General features: G+C 35.6%; 3 protein-coding genes across 4 annotated transcripts in view; 1 reads left to right on the forward strand and 2 right to left on the reverse strand.

Annotated features, from left to right (window-relative positions):
- Nucleotides 1-17766: 17766 nt before the first annotated feature.
- LOC108360819 (uncharacterized) lies at nucleotides 17767-19187 on the forward strand. Of its 2 annotated transcripts, XM_017613261.1 has the most exons (3): nucleotides 17767-18197; nucleotides 18261-18444; nucleotides 18575-19187. In XM_017613261.1, coding segments are annotated over exons 1-3 (780 nt in total). In that variant the 5' UTR covers nucleotides 17767-18195; the 3' UTR covers nucleotides 19169-19187. The 2 variants fall into 2 exon arrangements, with proteins under 2 accessions (XP_017468750.1, XP_017468749.1); XM_017613260.1 differs by having other exon boundaries at nucleotides 17767-18444.
- A 54-nt stretch (nucleotides 19188-19241) lies between these two features.
- On the reverse strand, nucleotides 19242-20406 carry LOC108360822 (uncharacterized). The gene is made up of 4 exons (XM_017613265.1): nucleotides 20345-20406; nucleotides 19906-20279; nucleotides 19697-19841; nucleotides 19242-19632 (listed from the first exon to the last, which is right to left on the reverse strand). The coding sequence occupies exons 1-3, from the start codon at nucleotides 20404-20406 to the stop codon at nucleotides 19834-19836; spliced, it is 444 nt and encodes a 147-aa protein (XP_017468754.1). The 3' UTR covers nucleotides 19242-19632; nucleotides 19697-19833.
- A 365-nt stretch (nucleotides 20407-20771) lies between these two features.
- LOC108360820 (ER membrane protein complex subunit 10-like) overlaps nucleotides 20772-27736 on the reverse strand; it is a 16407-nt gene continuing 9442 nt past the window's right edge. Inside the window, exon 2 of the mRNA XM_017613262.1 lies at nucleotides 20772-20910. Coding sequence (XP_017468751.1) covers nucleotides 20839-20910 — 72 coding nt within the window. The 3' untranslated portion in view covers nucleotides 20772-20838. The remainder of the gene's footprint in view (nucleotides 20911-27736) is intronic.

A 27736-nucleotide genomic window follows, 5' to 3' on the forward strand; every position in this document is an offset into this window, starting at 1 on the left:
TTAGATCAAAATAGATCTTGAGATGCTTCAAATGAAAATTTGCTGGAGCAAGAGCATCTAAGGATTTAGTTCTGGTGCATCGCCCTTTGGAAAAAACCGAAATGGTCGAATCTTAACGTCCGCAGGCCAGATATCAGCATTCAGCAATTTATCATAGAAACACTCAGAAACTCCTAATTTAAAATTAACTTTTCTCAATTCATCAAGATTGGCATCCTTTTTTATAAGCAAGTAGTAAGTAAGTAGTAGTAAGTTCAGAAATTTGGCATCAATATCAGCATGTTTGAATACGTAACTGATGATGTTCGCTGCTGTGACATTAGTAGAAAATGAGGTCACATGGAGCAATTTCTGTTGAGAAATAACACTTAATTCCTTGTTATTACTAGAACCAATAACTAAAGGCTTCGTAAGCTTTGGACGACGGCTCTTAGACACCATTTTCCATTCATTAGGTTGCTGCTTAGAAGCAGGTGCTGGATTAACAGTGTTCGTATCCATCGGAACAGACTGTGTGGGAGTAGTACTAGTACCAAATGAAGGCGTTGTCGCAGTGGAGCCATTACATAAATTAGGAGAAGCAGCTTGCTGGGTACATGGCAAAAGAGACGATGATGGCCCAAGCGTTGACACAGAAGCAGATGACAAAGCAATAGTTTAATTAATGAGAGCAGCGCTATATGCAGGTGCTGATCGCATAACATCGTGAGAAGAAGCAGCAGCCGACAGCTGAACCATGGATGTATTAGTGAGAGCAGCACTGCTGGTGACAGTTGATTGCGAAGCGTCGCAGACAGGAACGAATGGAGAGGCAGCAGGCGACGAAAAATTTTGTTTAGCAGCGCAAGTGCGGCCAGCAGCAGCGATGTCAGTTTCACCCACACCTTTTGATGATTTGTTAACACAGCTAAGGTTATCAAAAGCAGTTGTCACACAGGAGCGTAGGTCGTTCAACTCAGCCTTAAGAGAAGCAATCACATCATCCCTCGCATGCAGCGCGCGCTGCATAGAAATAAGATCAGAGTGCATGTTATCTATTTTGTGTGCTAGGTTTTGATTTTCCTCACGCTGAGCAGCGACAGAATTCAGCATTCGTACATTGTCGGAACGAAGAGAGACGATAATCTTGTACAGAGAACTCAACGTTATTTGTTGTTGCTGATTTTTAGCTTCACTTTGATTGTTAGCAGATTGCTTTTGCGAATTTGTTGACTTCGAGTTAGCACCTTTGAGCGAGTCGGAATCTTTCGAAATTTGAAGAAACGAAGCAGATTTTTCATTCGATTTTTGTACTTGGCAAGCATTTGCATTTTTGTTGCACTGAGAAACAAAATTGTTGGGAGAATTAAACGATTCGCCCTGGCAAGCAACGACGACACTATCATTTAAAACCGTGATAGGAGGCGGCGTACAAAAGGATTTGCGGTGATCAACAGCGCATTCTTTGCAGTGGAATGGCTTGTCTTAACTATGCAAAAACTCAGCGTCGGCTGGTAGAATATTAACACAAGAAAGGTGAAAAAAAATCATTGCAATTTACACATTGAATTTTATGCAGCTGCGATCGCTCGCCTTTTTGCCCACATAGACACGGCATTTTTGTAATTAGAACACTAATAGATTTGATAAGAGTCACTATCTCACGAACTTCAGGTCAAAAAGTTTACAAAGCCATAGGCATATAAAAGTAAACAGCTAAACAGTTTTAGTACACAGAGAGCGATCTAAAAACACGTCCACACATAACGAGAGACTTTGTATATTCATGCGGTATCTTAGCGCGCAATTACGTACTTATATAAAACCGTGCCTAAACTTTAATACATTTAAAAGTTCAGCTGAAATTATGTTTTACTTACATTTGTTTCCGAAGAAGCCACACTCACACATCCTCTCGGATATGGTACAAAAGACGTCAAATCAAAGCTGTGGAGTTTGTGGTGGTTGGCTACCGTCCACAAATATAAATATACAGTCTGCATGGCTTTTACAATGTATGCTTTGTGGCGAATCTAAATTTACTTTGCCGCACACCTTCCTTTTGGTCTAGATGAAATTGTAAACATTGTTAATACATGCGTTTTTCAACACCAGGCATGTGCTAAAAATCGTACTTACCTAAAGGGCTACATGTCCAAAATTATTGCTACGTGTTCCTAATTAACTAATCTTTGTATATTTATTGATTCCTAGATTGGACCGTTTAATATTAATATTAACACATTTTTCTGCATTCTTTACATATTTTTCAATGCGTTTTGGTTTTTCTCTCTCTCAATTGCACCAAGATGACGTCACGCAAAAATTACGCTCAAAAATCCTCTCTCATGAGCGCAGTCTTGTATCCTATCACACTTGTTGGCATACATTATTACTTTGATAAATACGCAGAAGTGATGGTTGGATCGCGACCGGTGTCCACGAAGTTCTCGATAGGACAATTTAAAGTCAGTTAATAGGAACCCTGGCTTGGAGCTGACGGTTCACCCATTACAGTTACTTGAAAAGCGTTTATCTTAACATAAGTTGTATAATAGCTAATAAAACAGAACTTGAAAGGCTAATTGAAATTGTTGATCTGGATATAGTTCTATGTTCCGAAACTTGTACGACAGAAGAAATATACGACAATGAAACACAGTTTCCAACATATCAAGTTGTAAGATGTGACTCGTACAGTAAACATAGAGCATCATAATATTGCGAAACACACTAGATTAAAAAAAAAGTTCTAAACACAGCTATCGATAAAAATGTTTGGTGGGTAGTTATCCAAATGAAAAATCTCGAAACCAAATGGGAAAATCGGGGTGGTGTATCACTCACCTAGTTCAAGTGATGCTGATTTTCTAGCATATATGGAGACCATTTTGTCGGAAATATGCGATAGCATGGTAAATACCATTATTATCAGAGATTTTAATAAAAACCTGAATATAATGTCGACATATAGTAAGAAACTGAATGAGATATTCGCCCAACGGGCAATGAAACAGTTAATTAACTTTAATATTAGGGCTACTAAATATTCGGAAACACTGATCGACTTGCTGTACTCGAAAGCTAAGGAAGTTTCATGTGAAAAAGCGGAGGAAGATAGAATATCGGATCATAAAACCATAATGTTCAAATGCAATAGAAAACAAGGCCCTATCAGTAAACTGTCTGAAATAACTTCGTGGGAAGAGTCCAGCTCAGAAAACCTCATTAATTTTTTGAGACAATGCATCTTGGCTGACCTGAATAGTCTCACTCCTGATGGTATGCTCGAACATATTAACCATTGTCTGATTTCGAGTATGAATCAACTATCTTCTCGTGAACAAAAGCGGGTCAAAATCAGAAAGAAAAGGTATGACAGACAATTGACATAAACTAGTAAACAAAAATTTAAGTTATACCAAAGGGCAGTGATCACAGGTGATTGGGTAGAATACAATGAAATAAAGAAAGCGTATAAGAAAATGATTAAAATTAAGAGAATACAATATATGGAATATCAAGGTGGAAATTAATAGAGGTGATAGTCGTTTAATGTGGAAATATTTAAAGAATATTGTCAATAATATACACCACAAAGAAAACATCAAAGAAGTTCTAATCAACGGCAAACTATATAGAAATTATTAACATATTCGTTCTCTCGCTCCCCCCAAACACCTTGGCATGCACAGTCGCCAATGTCTCCGGTAGACCAAGTTGTTCTAACGAAACAACAAAGCACTAGCTTAGCAACAAGCACAGTAACAACGGTGAGCGCAGCTCTCACAACAACGACTACAACCACGACTTCAGCAATGACAGCGGTTTCACAACGCAGGTCACCCACACCTGCACAAACGGAAATTTCGGCACCAGCCCAAGCCAAGCAACGCAGCTCAGCGCAAGTTGACCTACTTAATCCAACAAGCCGTACATTGACTCAAACGGGTATTGATAGGTATATACAAGTAAAACGAAAATTAAGCCCACAGCAGCAAAAAAATTGCAAACCCATCAAAAATTGCAAAAACGAAAACCACTGACATTAACCCTCTACTGGGAAATAAGTTTGCGATTCTGGACAATGAATGTGACAAAGAGCCGAATGAAGTTTCTAAAGCCAAACCCAAACCGCCCCAATTTATTTACGAGAGCAAAACTGTAGTGAGCTCGTGAATAAATTAACTCAGCTTATTGGAGACAATACGTTCCACGTAACATCAGTTACCAAGGGCAATATTAAAGAGACCAAACTTCAGATTCTAACTGAAGAAAATTACCGGTTGGTAACCAAACAGCTTAATAAAGATAAGAAAAACTTCAAGTCAAGTGTACCTATTGCTGATATTGCTCATGCTCTAGAGAAGGCAGGATTTTCTGTTAAAAATGTTGTCAATATTATCAACAGAGCCAAAATCGCTCAGCCTATGTTTAAGGTAGAACTTAAGCCAGAAACAAAGCCAATGAATAAAAACGCAGTGCACCCAATCTACAATCTACGATACCTTCTACACCGAAGAATAACAGTAGAGGAGCAGCCTAAGCGAAACGGTCCCGTATAGTGCACAAATTGTCAAGAATTTGGGCACACCAGAACATACTGTACCTTGCGCCCAGTGTGTTGCCTGTGGCGACCTTCACGCTTCCGCTTCTTGCAAGGCTATCAAAGATGATGTGGCTGTAAAGAAATGCAGTAATTGCGGAGGTAACCACACCGCCAATTATAGGGGATGCCCTGTATACAAAGACTTAAAGTCTCGCATGAATCAGCGCAACACAGCCGTACGCTCTTCCACCACTCCAACTAGCTCTTATACATACCAACACCTCACGCCATCAACCACTACACCAGGAGCCTTTTTTGCCAATGCGCAGCGAGTTCCCAACGTTTCTTTTGCCGACGCGTTAAAACTACAAACGCAGCCAAGCACGGCGAAATCAAACTCCAATCAAGAAACATTTGCAAATATTCAAAGGAATAATACTGAGCAAATGCAGCCGAACCCCCCTACTTGTGGCATAGAAGGAATGATATTGAATCTTACTCATTGTATGACTCAATTCATGTCTACTATGCAAAATATGATTCAAGACCTCATAAAGGCTCAAAACCAATTGTTGCAAATTTTAGTGAATAAAAAATGAGTGAATTGAAAATTTGCTTATGGAATGCTAACGGTGTAAACCAGCGTAGATTAGAACTCAGTCAATTTCTCACTGAATACAACATAGATGTTATGCTACTGTCCGAGACACATTTAACAAATAAATATAATTTCTCCATACCTGGATACAAATTCTATGCCACAAATCACCCAGATGGTAAAGCTCATGGAGGCACAGCGGTGCTGATTAGAAATCGTCTAAAGCACAATATTCTAGAGTCAAAAGCAACAGCCTGTCTGCAAGCAACTACCATATGCTTACGAAACCGCGACCGAGACTTGAATCTATCGGCTATTTATTGCCCACCGCGATTTTTAATTTCTGAGAATGACTTTAAAGATTTCTTTGATAGCCTGGGTAATAGAATAGGAGGCGACTTCAACGCAAAGCATACATACTGGGGATCACGCCTTATTAACCTAAAAGTTCGGCAGCTATACAATACCATTATAAACAGGCACAATAGACTAGAGGTCACATCTCCTGGTAAACCTACTTACTGGCCTACCGATATAAAGAAGATACCAGACCTAATAGATTTTGCAATTACAAGAAACATGTACAGAAATAACATAACAACAGAAACTCTACCTGAACTATCATCCGATCACTCCCCTATATTAATAAAACTATATGAACAGACCCAAAATATCGAAATTGAGCCTCGTCTAACTTCAAATAACACCAACTGGCTTAAATATAAAAAGTACATCAGTAGTCACCTTAAATTAAACGCTGCACTTAACTGCGAGCGTGATATAGACTCCCTTGTTGAACATTTTAAAGAAACCTTTACTACAGCCGCTGGCCTGGCAACACCAAATCAAGTCCAAGTACCACCTACGCATACATCAGTTACAAATACCGAAATAGAAAAACTTGTGGCAGAAAAGCGGCGCCTAAGAAGACAGTGGCAGAGCCATCGCTCACCAACCTCACAGCTACTGTATAAAGCTGCCAGTAGAAAACTGAAACAAGCACTCAAACGTGCAGAGGATCGCAACTTGCAAAGGTACATTAAGAAGCTTTCCCCGAATTCTACTGAAAGATACTCTCTATGGAAATCGCTAAAATACTTCAAACCACCAGTGGCTACAGAAATGCCAATTAGGAACCAATGTGGAACCTGGGCTCGTAGTGAGCAGGAGAGAGCCGAGTGTTTTTCACACCATTTAAACAATGTGTTCCAGCCAAACTGTCCAACGAACAACTTCAGGCTGCCACGGCTAACCAAAAATACAAATGAGCTATACACACCTAGCAAGACGAACTCTTTAGAAGTAAAAGCTATAGTAAAGCAGCTTAATCCAAAGAAATCGCCGGGTGCTGATTTTATAACTCCGAAAATGCTAATAGAGCTACCGAATGTTACACTAGCAATTCTTTGACCTTTTCAACGATATCCTCAAATTCGGTTACTTTCCGAAATCATGGAAAAGGTCGAAGATAATCATGATAGCCAAACCTGGAAAAGACGCAACACAGCCGTCCTCATACAGACCAATAAGCTTACTGCCCTGTCTTTCCAAAGTATTCGAAAAAGTACTCCTATCAAAGATATCTCCCTTTCTCCATGAACGCAATTTAATACCAGCACACCAATTTGGCTTCCGAGAAAAACATGGTACAATTGAACAAGTTAATCGAATTACAAATGAAATCAGAAGGGCATTTGAGCTCAGAGAGTACTGCTCTGCAATTTTTCTCGATGTGGCACAAGCATTCGACAAAGTGTGGCACGACGGTCTTATATATAAAATTAAAAATTTGTTTCCACCGGAATTCCACAAAATATTTGAATCATACATAACTAACAAAAAATTTGCTGTTAAAGTATCTAATTTCACTTCAGAAGACATGTCGATAACGGCTGGCGTTCCTCAAGGTAGTGTACTCGGGCCTATGCTGTATATCATCTACACTTCAGATATTCCAACTAGCAAGAATATACTCACATCCACCTTCGCTGATGATACCGCCTTAGTAAGTCGTAATAAATGTCCCAACAGAGCTTCAAGAGTACTAGAGGAACATTTACTACGCATAGAAGATTGGCTGGCAAACTGGCGCATAAAAGTCAACGAACAGAAGAGTAAACATACAACATTTTCACCCAGACCGCAAGTATGCCCCCCAATCAAATTAAATAATGTCCATATTCCACAAGCCAATGAGGTGACATATCTAGGAATACACTTGGATAGGAGACTAACTTGGCGCAAACACATATCAACCAAGATTACACAAATGAAGCTAAAGTCAGCTAGCGTGAACTGGCTTATAAACAGTAAATCAAAACTGAAACTAGATTATAAAGTACTTGTATACAATACAGTGATTAGGCCTATATGGATGTATGGTATTCAACTGTGGGGTACGACCTGTGCAACGAACATTGACAGGATCCAAAGATTCCAATCTAAAACGCTAAGGGCCTTAACGGGAGCACCGGGGTATGTCCGCAATGAAAATATACATAGAGACCTTGGTATACCGATGGTTAAATCGGTAATCGACAGCAGCAGAGAAAAATACAAAATAAAACTGCGTAACCACCCAAATCCACTGGCAAGTGGCCTGTGCAACACAACAAATATAGCACGCCTGCGAAGAACAGATCTACCAGCCTTTAATTGAGCGACGTTAAACCAACAGGGCTCAGTCCCCAGGGCTTGAGCTACATTATTGTAAAATTAGACGTAAGATTTTTAAACTTGTTGTTAGGCTTAATAGATGTAAAATAAGCAGATCCAACAAATAAATGCAAGTATAATAAAGAAAATATATATATATATTCTTTGTGGATAGTATATCGGCGATATCAATTGGAATATAGAAAACGTTAATTATGATCGGATTCATCAGGAAAATAGTCAAGGGACCTTTAAAATTTGTGTAGTTTGCTATTATCCATATAGTGAAGAAGTTCAAGATAAACATTAGTGGAAATAATTTATTATCCGAGGATGTAATCAAAGAATCCGTTGAATATATGGGCCACTTTTATGCCCTATTTTTAAATAAAAGCCTTCAGTTGGGAATAGTTCCGAAAAAAGGTCAGAAACACCATAAAATCGAAGTAACTTAGGCCAATAAACCCCCTTCCAAATTTAGAAAAAATACGGAAACGGTTGTAAAAAAACAGCTTATAAACTATACAGGGTGTCCCAAAAGTAACGTGCCAAACTTTAGGGGGAGGTAGGTGGGGAGGTAAGCTCCCTGATAAACAAAAAAATTTCAGGTAAAAGCGTCACCATTTTTGAAATATTTACATATTTTTTAATTTAAAAAAGTCATGCCTTTTCATATATTTTCTTTAACTGCATCTACAAACTTTATGTAAAATATTTCCAGATAGTTGCTTCTCCATACTCAGCTCTTTTAGAAGATGTACCCTTAAACCTGCAAAATGACGGGTGCCCTGCTCACTACGGGCGTGAAGTAAGAGCTCATTTAGACGAAACTTATCCTCGCCGATGGATTGGACGATATGGGCCAATCACGTGGCCCGCTCGATCGCCAGACCTGAATCCGGTAACAGGTCTAAATAACACAAGATATTTCAACACATACCAACTCAACATATGAGTTTTCTACATAAAATATTTCAACACATGATTTTTCAACACGAAAAATTTCGCTTCACTTTATTTTTATTAGATTCAACACAAAATTTTTGTTAGACAGCCGTTCTTCACAGAGAATTTGTTTCTCTCAACGCATTGCCGAATTGTTTTTGTAATTTGACTTTCGTCAGTTTTTTTGTTTGTATTTCAGATGAAAAATACAGGAAAAAACGTAGTATCATACGGGCATTAAGAAACGCAAACTAGCAGAAAATAGCAAGTAACTAGCTGATCAGTGTATTTGACATTTGAAAATATTTGACGCAATTTTTTTTTATACACGTTTTATATATAAAAAGTATTCACAAATACATTGTGCAATTTCATCAAATTTAATGATTCGCTCATTTTTACTTAAGAAATACCAAAAATTTGGAGAAAGAAACAAATAAAAGCAAGCAAATAAAGCAACCTAACCTCGCTTGTTTACGCTTCAACAGCTGTTTATTCATTTTGACAACTGCTATTTTCTGCTAGTAAAATCTTTAGTTGCAGAAATTATCAGGAGGCAAAAAAAGAAGAGCGTAAGAACGAAAGCCGTAGTTTTTTGGGTTAAGAAACGCTTTCCAGCAAAAAATAGTGATAATTATCTGTAAAGAAACAAACTAATATCATGAAGAATACAGAACAACGCATCTATACACATAAATTAAAGAAAACCAAAGCGAGTGGATATTAGAGAAAAATAAGTGGTTATTGCTTTGCTTAAAGGTATAGTAAATACATGGATTTCATTACCAAAAGAACTGAAATCAGCAAAGGCAAATATTTTCTCTATAATTGCTGCATTATATTAATTGTTGACTCAATAGCCTTCTTCTGCATCAAAGCAACTGTCAAAAATTTGCAGCAGTAAAAAGTTACGAATTGGCACAGCAGAAATGTAAAATTTTCTCACCATAGTACAAAGTTTTTTCACCATAGAACTTTTCTACTGATTGACACAGGCCCTAAGCAGAAATGTGTTCTCTGCAAAAGTTGTTCAGCCCCTTTTCTTCGCAAAACATAAAGAGAATTCTATTTAGTGAGGGTTATAATCCCTTAGCGCGGCCGAAGGCCGCCTACGCAGACAGGTGTTCTATGAAAAAGGTGTTCAGCCCCTTTTTTCGCAAAACAGAAAGGAGAATTCTATTTAGTGAGGGTTATAATCCATAAGCATGGCCGCAGGCCGCCTACGCAGAATGGTGTTCTCTGCAAAAGGTGTTCAGCCTCTTTTCTTCGCAAAACAGAAAGGAGAATTATACTTAGCGAGGGTTATAATCCTTAANAAACATATGCGTGCATCCATAGTAAATTTGTATGTACCTAATAATAAGCAGTTCCTCTCGCCTTTNTATAATCCTTAAGTGCGGCCAAGGCCGCCTACGCAGAAAGGTGTTCTCTGCAAAAGGTGTTTGCCCCTTTTCTTCGCAAAACAAAAAGAGAATTTTCCTTTGTGAGGGTTATAATCCCTAAGCGCGGCCAAAGACCGCCTACGCAGAAAGGTGTTCTCTGAAAAAGGTGTCCAGCCCCTTTTCTTCGCAAANGCGTTCCATGCAAACTGGCTTTTTGTGTTTCTGCGTCTGTCATATTCAGATTTACCCAATGAGGATATAAACGTGCTTGCAGGACTGCTAGTGTGGATTTTAAAATACCGGAAAACGTTGCTTGAGCCATTGGTGCATCAAANAGAAAGAGAATTCTACTTTGTGAGGGTTATAATCCCTAAGTGCGGCCAAAGGCCGCCTACGCAGAAAGAAGACCATCAAAGAGCATTTGCGGGAACAAATAAATGAGCTGCTGCTTAGATAGCCCAATTGAGTTTAAGATCTCTAAAAGCGTCTTTTCTTAAAAGGTGCCCAGCTTATATTAGAGTACAAGGTCGCCAATTTGAGCATATTTTATCAATAAATTAATAAATTTTTCTTCATGTATATTTTATTTCACGTGAACCCATCCTTCACAAAAAATATTGATAGATATAGCCTTTGTTATAGACTCTAGTCCGAATTCCGGTAAGTAACATAAAATAATGTCAGGAGCAGGTAATAATGTACCTTTGTACTATTTAGCATGTCATTCGCCGGTAACAAGAGCAACTTAAATTTAAATCTATTAAATACATTCTAGCGTCTCTCAGTCCTGNTTCCGAAAGAAAGCGTAGCACAGATGCCAGGCGTGTGATTTGATTCATTGCGCTTCCCTCCTCTAACTCGCCGAGCACATATGTGAAAGAAGCTTNCTCAGTCCTGTACCCACAAAAGCGGCTATAACTTTTTTTCTATTCGAAACAGTAAGAGTGGCACCTTTTTGAAATCTTTATTAAATTAGCAATTTTTTTATGTAACATAAAGTTACAGCTCAGTACATTTTTTTCACCAGAGATAGTCAAAGTTGGGGAAGAAAATATCAAAAATTAAAATTAAAAATTTTATGATGGTTCCTTAATATATTTTAACTACATTGCATTTGAGTATGGAGAAGCAACTATCTGGAAGTATTTTACATAAAAAATTTACTAAGTATAGCCTGGTTTGTAGATGCAGTTAAAGAAAATACATGAAAAGCCACGATTTTTTTTTAATTCAAAAAAATTTAAATATTTCAAAAACGGTGACACTTGTACCTGAGNTTGTTTACTTCACAACAGCTGACTTTGAATGGCCGAAAATTTACATTTGAGTTTGGCAACACTTTTTTCGAGTTCACATGGATTCAGTGATAGCAATTCCNGACACTTGTACCTGAGAATTTTTTGTTTATCAGGGAGCTCACCTCCCCACCTACCTTCCCCTAAAGTTTGCCACGTTACTTCTGGGACACCCTGTATAGAATAAATGTCATGATTGGATAATTTTGTTGTTATTTCATGTGTTCGAACAATAACAAAATTGTCCAATCATGCTATTTATGCTATCTATGCACCATGCTAGACAGTATTTGTTGGATCTGGAATACCCCTAATATAATGCAATGGATACCAATTCAAGTTCAAAAGATAGCTTATTACAAATTTAGAAAATTAAACTCAGTAAGAACCTTATTTTTTAACTTAAGCGTTCCACCTTTTTATATAGCGCTTATGGACAAACCTTACTGATACTCGTTGCACTAGACCGGTTCAAAAAAAATCTTTTCTTCTTTTCATGATATTAGTAGAGAAATGAGTTGCCCTACATGTCCAAAGACATTTTTCCAAAGGCTACCCCCAATATCGTTAATATCGGATTAGCGAATCGTATTTGAATGTCAAAATTTTTTGATTATCGTCTTAGAACTCAAAATGTGTATAATTGGAAGCTATCTCGAGCTATTTCAAAAAAATCACCAGGTTTATAAGGGTAGTTTTTACCCAGGAATTCAAACATGTTAACATTTTTATCTTACCAAGCAATCGTGATTAATAGTAAATAGAATCTGCAACTCAAAATTGACAAAATCATGAATTTCAATTTTCAAATTTTCCAACTATCCCCAAAAATTTTCCAATATTCTGAATACCATATACCATCCTATTCTATTTTTTCCGCCCTTTTCAATGCCATCAACGTAATTTCATTATATCTTTTTAAGTTCGAGTTATTACCGATTTTTCTCAAAAGCAGAATTGCTTGTTTCTAAGGTTTTTTTACGACGGAAATGCTTTTTCGATAACTGATTTGTTTTTTTAATTATCCTAATCTTTGGGCAATGTTTTCATTACGCCGAATTCAAAATTTGAAATATTGTGAATGCGNAAATCTATTAAATACATTCTAGCGTCTCTCAGTCCTGTACCCACAAAAGCGGCTATAACTTTTTTTCTATTCGAAACAGTAAGAGTGGCACCTTTTTGAAATCTTTATTAAATTAGCAATTTTTTTATGTAACATAAAGTTACAGCTCAGTACATTTTTTTCACCAGAGATAGTCAAAGTTGGGGAAGAAAATATCAAAAATTAAAATTAAAAATTTTATGATGGTTCCTTAATATATTTTAACTACATTGCATTTGAGTATGGAGAAGCAACTATCTGGAAGTATTTTACATAAAAAATTTACTAAGTATAGCCTGGTTTGTAGATGCAGTTAAAGAAAATACATGAAAAGCCACGATTTTTTTTTAATTCAAAAAAATTTAAATATTTCAAAAACGGTGACACTTGTACCTGAGAATTTTTTGTTTATCAGGGAGCTCACCTCCCCACCTACCTTCCCCTAAAGTTTGCCACGTTACTTCTGGGACACCCTGTATAGAATAAATGTCATGATTGGATAATTTTGTTGTTATTTCATGTGTTCGAACAATAACAAAATTGTCCAATCATGCTATTTATGCTATCTATGCACCATGCTAGACAGTATTTGTTGGATCTGGAATACCCCTAATATAATGCAATGGATACCAATTCAAGTTCAAAAGATAGCTTATTACAAATTTAGAAAATTAAACTCAGTAAGAACCTTATTTTTTAACTTAAGCGTTCCACCTTTTTATATAGCGCTTATGGACAAACCTTACTGATACTCGTTGCACTAGACCGGTTCAAAAAAAATCTTTTCTTCTTTTCATGATATTAGTAGAGAAATGAGTTGCCCTACATGTCCAAAGACATTTTTCCAAAGGCTACCCCCAATATCGTTAATATCGGATTAGCGAATCGTATTTGAATGTCAAAATTTTTTGATTATCGTCTTAGAACTCAAAATGTGTATAATTGGAAGCTATCTCGAGCTATTTCAAAAAAATCACCAGGTTTATAAGGGTAGTTTTTACCCAGGAATTCAAACATGTTAACATTTTTATCTTACCAAGCAATCGTGATTAATAGTAAATAGAATCTGCAACTCAAAATTGACAAAATCATGAATTTCAATTTTCAAATTTTCCAACTATCCCCAAAAATTTTCCAATATTCTGAATACCATATACCATCCTATTCTATTTTTTCCGCCCTTTTCAATGCCATCAACGTAATTTCATTATATCTTTTTAAGTTCGAGTTATTACCGATTTTTCTCAAAAGCAGAATTGCTTGTTTCTAAGGTTTTTTTACGACGGAAATGCTTTTTCGATAACTGATTTGTTTTTTTAATTATCCTAATCTTTGGGCAATGTTTTCATTACGCCGAATTCAAAATTTGAAATATTGTGAATGCGCCAGAGACCGGCTTTGAGTACTAATAAAATTAGTGTACTTATTCATGATCCATAAAAATTAGTGCAAATGAGCACTGACACTAATTCAAAAAATAACTAAGAGTAATTTCCACCAAGACAAGAACACACTCAAAATATACTAACTCTTATTTGTGGCGGCAATTTTTGTCTCTATCGAGTACAGTCTACCCAGCTGGATTTTACTCATTTGGTCGAGTGAGAGGCTGAAAATAATTTCAATGAGTTTAATATTATTTGTGTTCTGCTTTGTTCTACATCAGTGTTGGCATTTTTGGTACAATTGTACTTTGTTGATACAATTTCGTTTACTACGCAATACTTTTTAGTACAATTTTGTGATGAATACTATAAATATATACGTAGCTCTGAAAATTCACTGCGGGAATTCGTTTTATCTTTTTGTCTTCGCCTTCTCGTTTTTGCCTTTGTAAGTTTTGAAAAGAGGTTTTGAAATAACCATTATAACATAGCAAAAGGTGTGCTATCAACCTCACATTCCTAGGCAAGTTTTGAAAGAATATTTTCGATACTAAATCTTATTAAAACAAAATGTCGAAATCAGCTTCATATAGTTAGCAACAGTGTCATCGTTAATTCTTTATGTTCTTAAATATCATAACTTCACGACACTCATATATTGACTAGAGTTGACTATTTATTTTATTATTTTTTAATTCTAATTATTTGTTTATAAAAATATAGTTAATTCCTTAACAAAAATTGTATGAAAATAAGTTGAAATCTTTGAACAACATTAAAAAAATCGACAAACTTTCGAGCTTTCTATTTCAATTTTAGTAGATATAATAAAAAGCAAGTTTAAAGCAGCTGGAATTTGCCGTCAATGTCATATTATCTAAACGCGATTTTTTTTTTTAACGAAGAAAATGAGCAACACCTTCATCAAAAAAAAATATATATATATTAAAAACCAACGATAAGTCGCAGCTATATTAAACTTGCACTTCATTTAAATTGATCGGACTACAAACGGCATTCTCAAAACATGTATTTCTAGGAAATCGAGTTAAAAGCCCGAAATTTCTACGAAATGGCCAATCTTGTCAATATATGAGTGTCGTAAAGTTTTGATAAGCACTTGAAATACTAAAAATAAAATGTCAAACTTTAGTACAGAATTCAAAGAAGATGTCTCCTTTATCCATACATAATGACTTAAAAAAATGTGTTTGTTAAGAAGTGTACCTTAAAATATGTGCATACACACCCTGCAGGGAAACCGCGGACTAGTGAATAAAATTTCTAGTTCCGTACTAGGTCTTTTCCGCCAAAAAGGAACTAGTCCGATAGGAACTAGATCCCCACCAGTCCGAAATCGGCGAAAAGTGGTACTTTTAAGAAACTAATTTTGTTCAGTTTTTTCACTAGAAATCTATATCTAAAGTGCCGAATTTAGAAATGGTTCGGAACTATAGAAAAAGGGATGCAGAACGAACTAGATCCTATTTGTCGAATTTAGAACTATTTCGGAACTATCGAATAAGGTATGCAGCGGGGGGCTTGTTTACTTTATATACATATGTGTTCGGCGGCTTTTTCGTTCAAATACGCTTCTATTCTGCGCTTCGCAGATGCTTTTTCATAGCTTGGTAATACGAAACTAAAATTTGTGTTAGCATTTCAACATTTTGGGACCGTCTGGAATCGAAGAAATAACAGCGCGCACCTCTGCAAACTCAGCTACAGCTAAAGGTATGTAAACGTACATTTCTTACAATCATTCAAACAAATTTAATTTCAAATTGATTTCTTCCAAATTCACATTTCTTCCAATTCCAATTGACACTTCCTAGGACATCGCCATGTTAAATTCGCCAGTTGCTTGCATGCAAAAGAGATTTATCGCGAACCAGTACTGGGTCTAAATGTACTAGAAGCGCACCAGTTCAGATCTAGAGATTTTCCCCACAGGGCATTTATGTTCAAAGTGTAAAATGTACCTACATAAACTTTCCCATGAATACTATCAAATCATTGATCTTGAAGGGAATCTATGTATGCATGTACTTAGAAAATATATGAGCAAATTAAAAAGTCGATGCAATTTACAGTCGAAAAGTATAGTTTTTGTATAGATTTCGTACTGAAGGAACAATTTCATTTCCAACACTGTGCGACATGTGGGCGCCACCATAAACAAGTCTGAGCTAAAAGTGAGAGTGTGTTAGTGTGCCTTCGCATGCTGTCGCTTTCTCGTCGTTTGTACCTGTTTTGTTGCTATAAACGACGAAAATGACTTAATTCACTAAAATGACTCAACTGAACTATTGGTGCTTCTTAGTGCTCCTAGTCATTTCGGTATATCTAATTTGTTTAATGGCTCAATGAGAGAATTGAGCACTACACCAATGCATATCAACAGAGAACTTAGTCATTGTACATGCTCTCGCTTTGTGTGCCGCACTTAAAATAGTGTTAGTACATATGTGTGAATATTCTGCAATGAATAATATCCACTAACACTATTTCTTGTGTTATTCAACCAATTGCTTAAAAACACGAATAATTGCATTTCCCTGGAATGCGCAATTTGGCAAATCTCTTTGTATGTAATGTTTTTTTTGAATTTTTTCGAAGAATAAAATTAATTTATTTCTTAGGTATAATTATTATTTCTCCGTATTTTATCGTTTTAGAGGAGAAAATATGTAATCAAAGTCGAATATTTCAATGTATTCTTAAGGATTTCAGAGGAGCTATAGGTTATGCCCCGTTTTTGCATAGCAGACGACATTATACGTTCAGCCTTATCATGAATTTTCATGCCGTGTGAACTCGTTCACATTTCGCTTTTGCAGTTCACCTATCGTATGTTGAATATTCACCAAGCGAAGTAGTTCACTTCGAATCATGTTCACACTATCGTATAACGTATTTACCTGTGAAATAACTGTCACTCGCACAGATAAAATCGCAAAACAATTGCTAAATTTTCCGGTGAAATTTTTCACCAAATATTCATGGTAAGGCAGATTGATTTCACCTTGATTTCAGAGCTTCGAATACATAGAATATACAATAAGTAAGTACATACATACGTCCGAAAATTAGGAGTGAACGATTGTAAAAAATTTTCAAGATTGGACTTCAGTATTTAATTTACCCTTTTCCAGAATGTCGGAAAATACTTTATGGTTGATTGGCTCTCTACAAAGTGACTTTCTTGGCGTTACTTTACCTACAAAAAAATCAGTTCTCGCAGTTTATTTTTATTACCGCAATGAAATAATGATTATACCTAAGAAACAAATTAATTTTGTTGTTCGAAAAAATGCAAAAAAACATTACATACAAAGAGATTTGCAAAGCCAAATTGCGCATTCGCAATATCTCAAATTTTGAATTCGGCGTAATGAAAACATTGCCCCAAGATTAGGATAATTAAAAAAACAAATCAGTTATCGAAAAAGCATTTCCGTCGTAAAAAACCTTAGAAACAAACAATACTGCTTTTGAGAAAAATCGATAATAACTCGAACTTAAAAAGATATAATGAAATTCCGTTGATGGCATTGAAAAGGGCCGAAAAAATAGAATAGGATGGTATATGGTATTCAGAACATTGGAAAATTTTTGGGGATAGTTGGACAATTTGAAAATTGAAATTCACGATTTTGTCAATTTTGAGTTGCAGATTCTATTTATTATTAATCACGATTGCTTGGTAAGATAAAAATGTCAACATATTTCTTGGGTAAAAACTACCCCTATGAACCTTTCAATTATACACATTTTGAGCTCTAAGACGATATTCAAAAAATTTTGACATTCAAATACGATTCGCTAATCCGATGTTAAAGATATTGAGGGTAGCGTTTTTGATAAAAAAAATTCTGGAAAACAGCAATAATTTACATTTTGGTAGTAGGTTTAGCTGCTATTTCGGAGATCATCACATCTGATCATCAGACTACTTCATCGAGTTCATTCGGATTTGAACTCGCAACTTCGGCGTTCAAAGCCATTGGTCTCACCAAATGAGCTAAGTTCGCCATGAAGAAGTCTGATAAGGAGATATTCAGCCCGATCACTGAATCCGACGTAAGTTCGATTTTCGTAGGATCTACGAAATTGCGTTCACTGAATCCATCGTAAACATGACTTTCGTAGAGTCTACGAATTCTAATTTCGAAATTCGTAGACTGCTTTCACTGAACCCACTCGAAATGTCAAATCGAACAAATTTTCTACGAGTTTTATTTGGCGGGAGAAAATTTAAATAAGCAGAAAGTACAAGAAAAAGCAAATCGAACCAATACAATGTAAGTAAATTTGATAAAATTAACAAATTTAGTAAAAAAAAATTTCAAAATGTTTTTTCACAGGTGTAAAATTGTGACGACGCGACAACAGTATTCCTGTTTGCTGGAAATGCTGAATGGGAAACCAGATATAGCACAAGGGTTTACTAGGTACTCAAAGGAGGAAGTGACTTCATTTTGGGAAAACGTTGCAAAAGAACCGAATAGTATTGGGCCGCCTATCAAAGATGTGTCTACGTGGAAAAAAGTAAGTAATTTTAGTCCATACACTTCACACCTTTAGTTCATACAATCTTGAAGCAGAAATATTTCAACTAAAGGTGGGCAGGGTAGTATGTAAAAGGTCACAAAGTGTTTAAACACTCTAAATATTTTAGGTGTGGTGTGATTGGAAGTGCTATGTCAAACGCAAGCTCATGGAAAATAAAAGGGAGCAGACAGCTACGGGGGGCGGAAGAAATCGGCAGCATAGTTTTACAGATTTGGAGGAGGGAGTGATAAAGCGGGCAGCGTTACAAGTCTGCACCTCAGGCGGCAAAAATACAGTTAGTGTCGGACTACCTGAAGATCCTCAGGAAAAAGGCCCGGAAAACGATGCTGATGTGTCCATGGTGTCGGAAGCTTGTAGTTCATCACTGCCACTACGTACTTCCACTCCACAAAAACGAACGGACTCGGAAACATTAAACGTACTGAGAGAGCAAGTACAGATGCAATATGAATTTTTTGGAGAAAGCAAAGAGCGTTTTAAACGTCAGGAAGAGAAGTTGGAGGATATTGCATCAAGTGTCCGCCGATTGTGTCGATTAACAGATAAGACGTACGAACTAAAAAAGTCTGAACTTGCTGAAATGCGACGACATAACCTTGCGTACTTAAACTTGGTTGCTGAAAAAAATAGAATAAAGCAAGAAATGTTAGAAATAGAGCTAAGAAAACTGTATTTGTTAGATAAAAATAAAAAAAACTAAGTGTGAATAAAATAACTAAATAAAGGAAATAAAATGAATTTCAAATAGTTTTTATTTTATTTTGCTAATTAGATGAATATCAGTATTTATTATAAAAGTGTCATCAAAATGGATTGCCTAATCTGTGATGCGGCTTCATTAGTGCTAGTGGCTGCTGTTTCAGGGGCTTCGCTGAGGGACAATGGTTCTGGAACATGTTCTGATACATCATTTATAACGCGGTAGTGCAAGCAAATGTTGTGTAAAGCCGCTGCCAAGTTCACGATTTCGCTTACTATTGAGGGTTCGTAGTGGAGTTCGCGAGCTCCTAAAATACATCAGAAACGATTTTTCAAAACTCCAATAGTTCTTTCTACTATATTCCTTGCTTTTGAGTGTACTTTGTTGTATACACTTTCTGGGCTACCTAATTGTGGTGAACGAAACGGAGCCATTAACCATGGATGCATTGTAGCCGGCGTCACCTGTAAAAAATGTCATAAATATCATACAAACATATGCGTGCATCCATAGTAAATTTGTATGTACCTAATAATAAGCAATTCCTCTCGCCTTCTAAATATTTCCTCTCACAAAAGGACCTTGCACTACTCACATTCCATATGTGAGAATCGTGATTACATCCTGGGTATTGTGCATTGACGTACCTGATTCGCATTTCATTGTCACAAATCTTTAAAAATAAAATAAAAATTTATAAAAATTTTCAGTTTTGGCTTCTGCAAGCATATACTTACAATCATGGCATTGGATGCTGAATATACCTTTCCGATTATAAAAAAGAAATTTGTCCTCCTTCGGTGAAACGATTTTTATATGCGTTCCATGCAAACTGGCTTTTTGTGTTTCTGCGTCTGTCATATTCAGATTTACCCAATGAGGATATAAACGTGCTTGCAGGACTGCTAGTGTGGATTTTAAAATACCGGAAAACGTTGATTGAGCCATTGGTGCATCAAAATCTTTTCTAACACCGTGTTGATAGCTGCCTTCCGAAAGAAAGCGTAGCACAGATGCCAGGCGTGTGATTTGATTAATTGCGCTTCCCTCCTCTAATTCACCGAGCACATATGTGAAAGAAGCTTTGTTAAGTCTATAATTTTTTATAAACCTACATTTAAAAGAAAAAAAAAAACGTATAAAATCCTTTGAAATAAAAATGTTAGTTTTACTCACATAGCCTCGTCTAATTCAAGTGGATTACTCGCATCCCTTGTTATTCCCTTGCTAATTTTCATCTATTAAGACGATCGCACAAGCTACGGTATCCATTTTAACAAAATATTAGTTTAAGAAGTTTTACAACATGATAATTTTGCTTAAACGCTTTGTTTACTTCACAACAGCTGACTTTGAATGGCCGAAAATTTACATTTGAATTTGGCAGCACTTTTTTCGAGTTCACATGGATTCAGTGATAGCAATTCTTTCGTATTCGTTGCGGACATTCGAACTCGTAACTTTTCTACGATGGATTCAGTGATAGGGCTGGTTATCTCCGAAATAGCAGCTATAACTTCTAGTAAAATGAAAATTATATGTTGATTTTCCACAACTTTTTTTTATTAAAAACGGCATCAAGCTCAATAAAAAAATTTTTGAATATAATTGTTATTAGGCAAAAAAACTATTTTATTTATTTAGATCTTTTTAAAAATAATAGTAAACATTTATTTTGAGGCATCCTGGTTAGTTGCTCCAGATATGAATAACAGCAAAACAACAGGAACAATATACATCCACTGAAATTTAATAAAGTAGGTAAAACTATTAGACAAATATTTAGATATAACGAAATTATTAAATTAACATTAGCTAGATGCTAAATTTGTTTAATGTAAATGTGGGAAAAGTGCAAATGTTTACATTTTATTATATACATACTAATCGGAAAAATTAACTCAATAGGAGGGAACCCCAGAATAAAATCCATTTATTTACATAACAAATTTCGCGGCTACGGTCAATGGTAGGGATGGCGGCGATTAATCATGTGATTAAATTAATCGATCTTTGTTTTGTCAAATTTACGATTTACTTGTATCGTAGTTTTGTGTTTCATTAATCGATTAATTGTAAAATAATCGTAAAAATATTTTCAAGAAATATGAATTCTGTAGTTTTCTAAAATCCACCCATCGATCTTTGGACCCCTCAAGAAAAGATGATGATTTGGGGCGCCCACTAAAAGAAATGAGTTTTTATTTAAATTGTCAATTCCAAGAACTAAAGCGGAATATCTCCGACGCTTGGGAGGAAATGAAAACTGTTTACCCAAAGGCTTACCGACTTTCGTAAAAATACTGTCATTAAGTTGGTACCCCGGGGTCTGCTGAGCGCTTTTCTTCAAAACGCAACCGCTTAACAACAAAACGCTTATCAAATCTCTTGATTTTGCAAACTTTGATAAATAACAAATAATTATCGCCGCTAAAACACTCGTTTTATTTTATTTAAGGCTAATTAAAAAGAGGATTAGAAATTTTTTATGGAAGTGTTTTTGCGAAAACTCACTGTAAAAAAATGCCTTTAAAAGTTCGATTATTTTATTTGCCATCCGTATTCAATGGTATCGATACTTTTGAACAAAATACTGAGTAGGTATCGAAAAACAAATAATCGTATCGAAACCCGATACTAAAGCAAGTTTGGCTTGGGCATTTTTGCTCCACTGTTATTCTTTATGGCTGATTTATTGCCTGCAAAAACCGCGATAATGCGACAAAGTTGATGTAGTGGCAAGAATACACGCTTCAATTGTTTAACCAAAGACGATGTATGTAATGCCAAGTATACACGGACCAACAGTTCGTTTGGAAGAGTGAACTGGATGAATGTTCAGTACAGACGTTTCAACGCGATGTTAAGCTCACTGAGCAACTCTACAGGTTTTACGCGCGTTAGTATATGAAGGCCTTGGACAAAATGCAAAGAAATACATACGCAGAAAAGACTAGCGGAAAATACTAAAGGTAGTGGGAGTCTAGCTCAGTTATTGAAGAAAATAAACATAGAAGAAAATAGTAGGGTACAAAGAGTTGACTTCTTGGAAAAAACTGAAATATTCCAGAAAAGTTAATAGTCCGGGAGTTAGCGACAGTAAAAATGTGCCGATTTTATCGTCAAAGACAACATATCGGGGACTTAAACTTACTGCTGTAGATTAAAAAACAACAACACTTACATCACACCGTGGGACCTTTCGGTGTCAGGAGGTTTCACATTGTGTAACAAAAAATTAAAAAATAACCTTATTTTATCGTCGTTGGGCGTTTGTACGGTTATCACTTATCACTTACACATATTTAGCGGGACAATGTACCGCTTACAAGCGCGCAAAAATGTCAAAATTTTGGCGAAAATCGACCTAAGACATCGCCTTTTAAATTTATCATGGACATAGAGTAACGTATTGCACATGTAAAAATAATGTGCTTACATCGCATCCGGGGGACAAACCTATTGTAAGTGATCGGCAAAGTCGCCGCCGCACATAGGGACGAATCGAGAATATAGGACGAAAGAAATGTTTACTCAATATGTATTTGACAGATTTCAATGGAAGTTGGTATTTAGGGGTTTTCGTTATCGCTGATTTCGAAATATTTATTAAATTTTTGAAAATTCAAAATGGCGGATCAAATATAGTGGGCTATTTTTCTTAAATTATTGATTGTTTTGAAACATGGTATCCAGGGGCATTCGTCATCGGTGATTCCGAAGCTGGTATTAAGTTTTCAAAATTCAAGATGACTTTTTTAAAATATTTATGGATTGTAATGAAACTTGATTTCTAAGAACTCTCGGAGTCACTGATTACGAATTCAAAATTTGATTTCCAAAATTCGTACAATTATATGGTCAATTCTCAGAAACTTCGAATTTATTAGTGAAATTTTTTTTTCTTAAGTCGCGAGCACAAATCTGAAATTTCATGTATGAGTTCCTTCAGCTGCTGGGATACAAAATCTAACGTGGTGCAACGTTTTAAAGCAATGTATCATACGTTGTTAACGTTTTTTACGTTTTTTTTTTTTAAGTGAAAAGTTGGAGTAATTTTAGTCTGATTTCGGAGATTTTCAACACGTAGCTTTTTTATACCAAGGTCAATAATTGCACTGAGTTTGGTGCAAATTGATAAATCGGTTACCGACATACACATACATTGAACCAAATAAAAACTGGGGCGACACTTTAGTAAGTTTCGGCTATTTTTTTTAGTTTATTTAACGTTTATCATTTCTTTATGAAAATATAGCTAACACAACACAAACACAATACAAATTCAAGTTTCAGACTTTATGCAAAATTATGAAAACTGCAAAGTTTGACGAAAATTTCTAACTTCTTCACCAGCCTCTTTAGACAAAATTTTGATATTCAGTTTTGTAGCCTACCAAATTTTAGTACAGTGCAAATTTTAAGGATCTTGGACTTACCGTTAATTTTTGGCAATCTTTTTTGTTGAGGGTGCTTCGCATTTTTTCATATATATATAAATATATATTTTTCCAACGAAATTTTAATTGTTCTCTTGATAATTGCACTGGCCTATAGTCAAGAGATGTAAAGAACAGCATTAATATTGCTGGGGTGCATTTGGGTCGCTGGTTCCAAGTATTCTAATCTTTTTTTAAATATTTGCTATAGTTTACGAATTTTTGCAAATTTAGGTACAATTTCGGTTTATGGTTTTGTTTATGCAAATGATTATGGAAACACTGAACAGGCACAACTTCTAGAAACACTAATTAGTTTACTTATATCTATGCATACAATATAAAAATTGCAAATATTGGAAAATTACAAAAAATGTTGTTCAACATTTTTTATTTTAAAATAATTTGTTTATAATCTGAACGATTTTCATCATATTATTATCATAAATCAGTAACAGTAGGCGAGACTTTGGTAATTATAACGTAACGTATTAACGGTCGAGTAACATTTACCAAAGTTATATCGAAAAACTTAACTGGATCTCTAGTTTTTTTCTAAAAAAATTTCTCAATTGTATAAATAACTTTTAAATAAAAGAACCGGGGTACAGAAAAGTGTGTCAGGTAGTAACTTTCTTCGTTCCAGCTGACTGCAAAACAATATCGTCCAAGTGGCGAGTCCTCAAAAGGATTTACCAGGATATGTTAAAGACTATTACATTTACAGTCTTTTTGTCACATAATGGAATTAACTAAAATATTTATATCTAAACACTTATTGCACGTCCGTTACTTTCATATAACGGCAAATTTAGAAACCTCGAAAAACGTGCTTCTTCGGTGACTAATGAAACCATCCGCACTAATTTCAAAGGCTGCGTAAATGGAGTTAAAATGGGCGTTTCTCACCCTAATTGTATTAAGTTAATGTATCTAAATACTTATATGCTTGAAACTATTAACTTATCAAACAATTCCTAATCTTTGGCAATACATGTTTGACTTCATTCACCACGATCTTGAAACATTTTTCACTGTGTTGCTGAAGTAATGAAGAATTGAAAATTCAAAAGGGAAAATTATAGCTTTTGTAAGTTTTGTCTTAGTATCTTAATCACTTGTAGACTTATTGAAAAATGACAAACGAACGTTAGGTACAAAATTTAATAACCCTTAATTTGATATATCGTCCTGTTTATAACAATTAACGAATTCCATAGATATTACAAGCCAAAGTTTAATTTTCGAAATTCATACACTTTGATTCAATTGCGCGGGCTAAAGATAAGTTTTAAATTAATCTTTCGTGGCCAAGAACTATTGGCTTAGACCTAAGACATCATAATATTACAATTACAAAACGGTCAAATGCCTTTTATTTTTCCCTATACAAAATCGACCCAGCCTAATGTACATATTTCCGTTACCTTATTCCCTTAATTAAAGTGAATTTGATTTTTTAAACAGGTGGCAACCCTTCTATGTGTCGTTTAGAAGTAAAGCATTTTCAAAACCATTCCATTGTATATCCATATTGTAATATCTAATTCATTTAACTTGGTGGCAAGCCTTTACAAAAAAATAAAACTTTATTGCACATCTACAGGCCAAGCCCTGTCATTTGACACCTCACTTCTGAAAATAGAACGAACGATATGTACTTACCTAGTATGTAAATGCCACAAGAACCCAAATTGTCAACTGTCAATTTACAGTGAAAGTATGAAAGTTATCCAAAAACGAATTGCATTTTTGAATTTACCGTCCTCAATTTTACTAAGAAGCGAATTTTCATTTAAATCTGTATATAATTCTATTTTTGCCCACATTTTATATAAAGGGCGGCGGCGACTTTGCCGATCACTTACAATAGCTTTGTCCCGCGGATAAGATGTAAGCACATTATTTTTACATGTATAATACGTTACTTTATGTCCATGATAAATTTAAAATGCGATGTCTTAGGTCGATTTTCGCCAAAATTTTTACAATTTTGCGCGCTTGTAAGCGGTCCATTGTCCCGCTAAATAAGTGTAAGTGATCAATTTTTGACATCGTCCAATGTTAATTGATAACCATACAAAAGCCCAACGACGATAAAATAAGGTTATTTTTTAATTTTTTTATTACACAATAATAATGCTCTAGGAAGGCGTTGTCCCGCTAACTGGGTGTAAGTGGTTGGTTTCCGTAATTTACGTGATTATATTGAAAATCTTATCATACTTTTATCGACGATAAAATAAGTCACTAAAAACTGTCGCTAGCTCCCGGTTAATAAATGCCACCTTTGCATCTAGTCGGGAAAAAAGTATTATTTATTATTATTATTTATTTATTCAAATATATATTCAGTAAAATATTACGCAATTTCATTATTGTACCCCGTGAAGCCTACAGAGCTTATCTGCGGGTATATTTTATAACAGTCTGTTGCTACATTTGTTTAGTAATAACTTTTGTCTAAGTATAATGTTTTTGTTAAGTATAATGTTTTTCTATGCGGTTTTTTTTTATGTAGATTTAAGTTGTTTGCAGGTTATAGCACTGAGTGTTTTGAGTACTCATTCCTGAATTTAGATACGTAGCGGCGACCTTCTTCCCGTCTTCGGGTTTTTTAATTATGATTTATGGGTTTTCTGAAATTCGTTCAGCTCTGTAGATTTATAAATGTAGTTTATATCTAGTATTTTAAGTTTTTTTATTTACCGATTTATCGTTGTTTAGTTTTAGTTTGGCTGAGTTCCAAAACGTCAGTTGCAAAGCAACCATACGTCACGCGTTTTTGCATTTAGGATGTGTAATTTTTGACGATGTTGCATGTCCCAAAAGGTATCGTAAAAGGTTATCGATACGTATATAGAAAGCAAACTGCGCATCGCTAAGCTTTGATGGGCCCTGTCACACGGTCAGTATTTATTGACGTCATCCAAGTATCGCGATATTTATTGACGGTGTAGCATGCAGTATTGATGGATCGTGATCCATATCGCAAAATTTCTAAAAAATTTTAAATCTGGATCGCGGATCGCAATATTGTCAATAAATATTGAGCGTGTAGCACTTTCAAAACGCGGTCCACACATTTCGTCAGTACATCTTGTACTTCATAATGCGAACATCGAAAACGTATTCGCTATGCTTTCGTTCTCGTTGCTTAAAACCTTTCAAAACAAATGGAAAAAGTTTTAATTAACGTGGGAAATTTTAAAATAATTGTGGAATGCATTATCTGCAAATTATTCATACAAAAGAAACATATTTTCCTGCGTCATAATAAGCGTTCAGCACAAAAGTTATGCAAATACTGACGCGATAAATATTGAACATGTAGCATTCGTGCGCGATCAATCAATCCATCAATATGGACCGCGATCCAAATATCGTGATAATTACTGACCGTGTGACCGGGCCCGATGACATTTCGAAGTAAACAATGGTCGGCGTCGAAGGGTAAGAATACATTTTTCTATCTTAATCAAATTTGTAGCTGATTCTGCTATTTTACTTTACTTTTCAGAGACAAAATTGGATAGCATCAAAGTGAATTCGCGGGCAAGAAAAAAAAGGCTGGTGCTATGGGGAAGAGTTCTGGAAGATGTAAAAGCCATTGATCCGGGGTTCCCCTTCACACGGGATGAAATTATTCGCATTAAGAAGCGAAATGCAACATCCGGAGAAGCGTCGACGTCGTAGGNCCATTGATCCGGAGTTCCCCTTCACACGGGATGAAATTATTCGCATTAAGAAGCGAAATGCAACATCCGGAGAAGCGTCGACGTCGTAGGAGTATTTGGATGCCATGGACGAGGTTTACGGAACACGGGGTGTTATATGTGTTCCAATAAATTCATTGGATAGCTCTATAGTCCGACCGATTAATCGGCATCGTCATCTTCATCGGCCTTTTTCACCGATTCTTTGGAATTTCTTTTCAAATGTTCAGGTGAAGCGACAGCCAACTTTAAAAAATATTTGCAGACAGCTCACAAAAATTATTTTTTTTTTGATGTATTATGGAACGAATTTCCGTCATCCCTTGTCAAATTTGGTTTGGAGACAAACCGGTTTCGGCGTTGTGCCATCTTCAGCGTCATTTTTCGTTCTGCATAATTTTTGTTGGTTGCTC

Source organism: Rhagoletis zephyria, unplaced genomic scaffold, assembly GCF_001687245.7.
Source record: "Rhagoletis zephyria isolate East Lansing unplaced genomic scaffold, Rhagoletis_zephyria_1.1 Rzeph_scaffold_00635, whole genome shotgun sequence".
NCBI lineage: Eukaryota > Metazoa > Arthropoda > Insecta > Diptera > Tephritidae > Rhagoletis > Rhagoletis zephyria.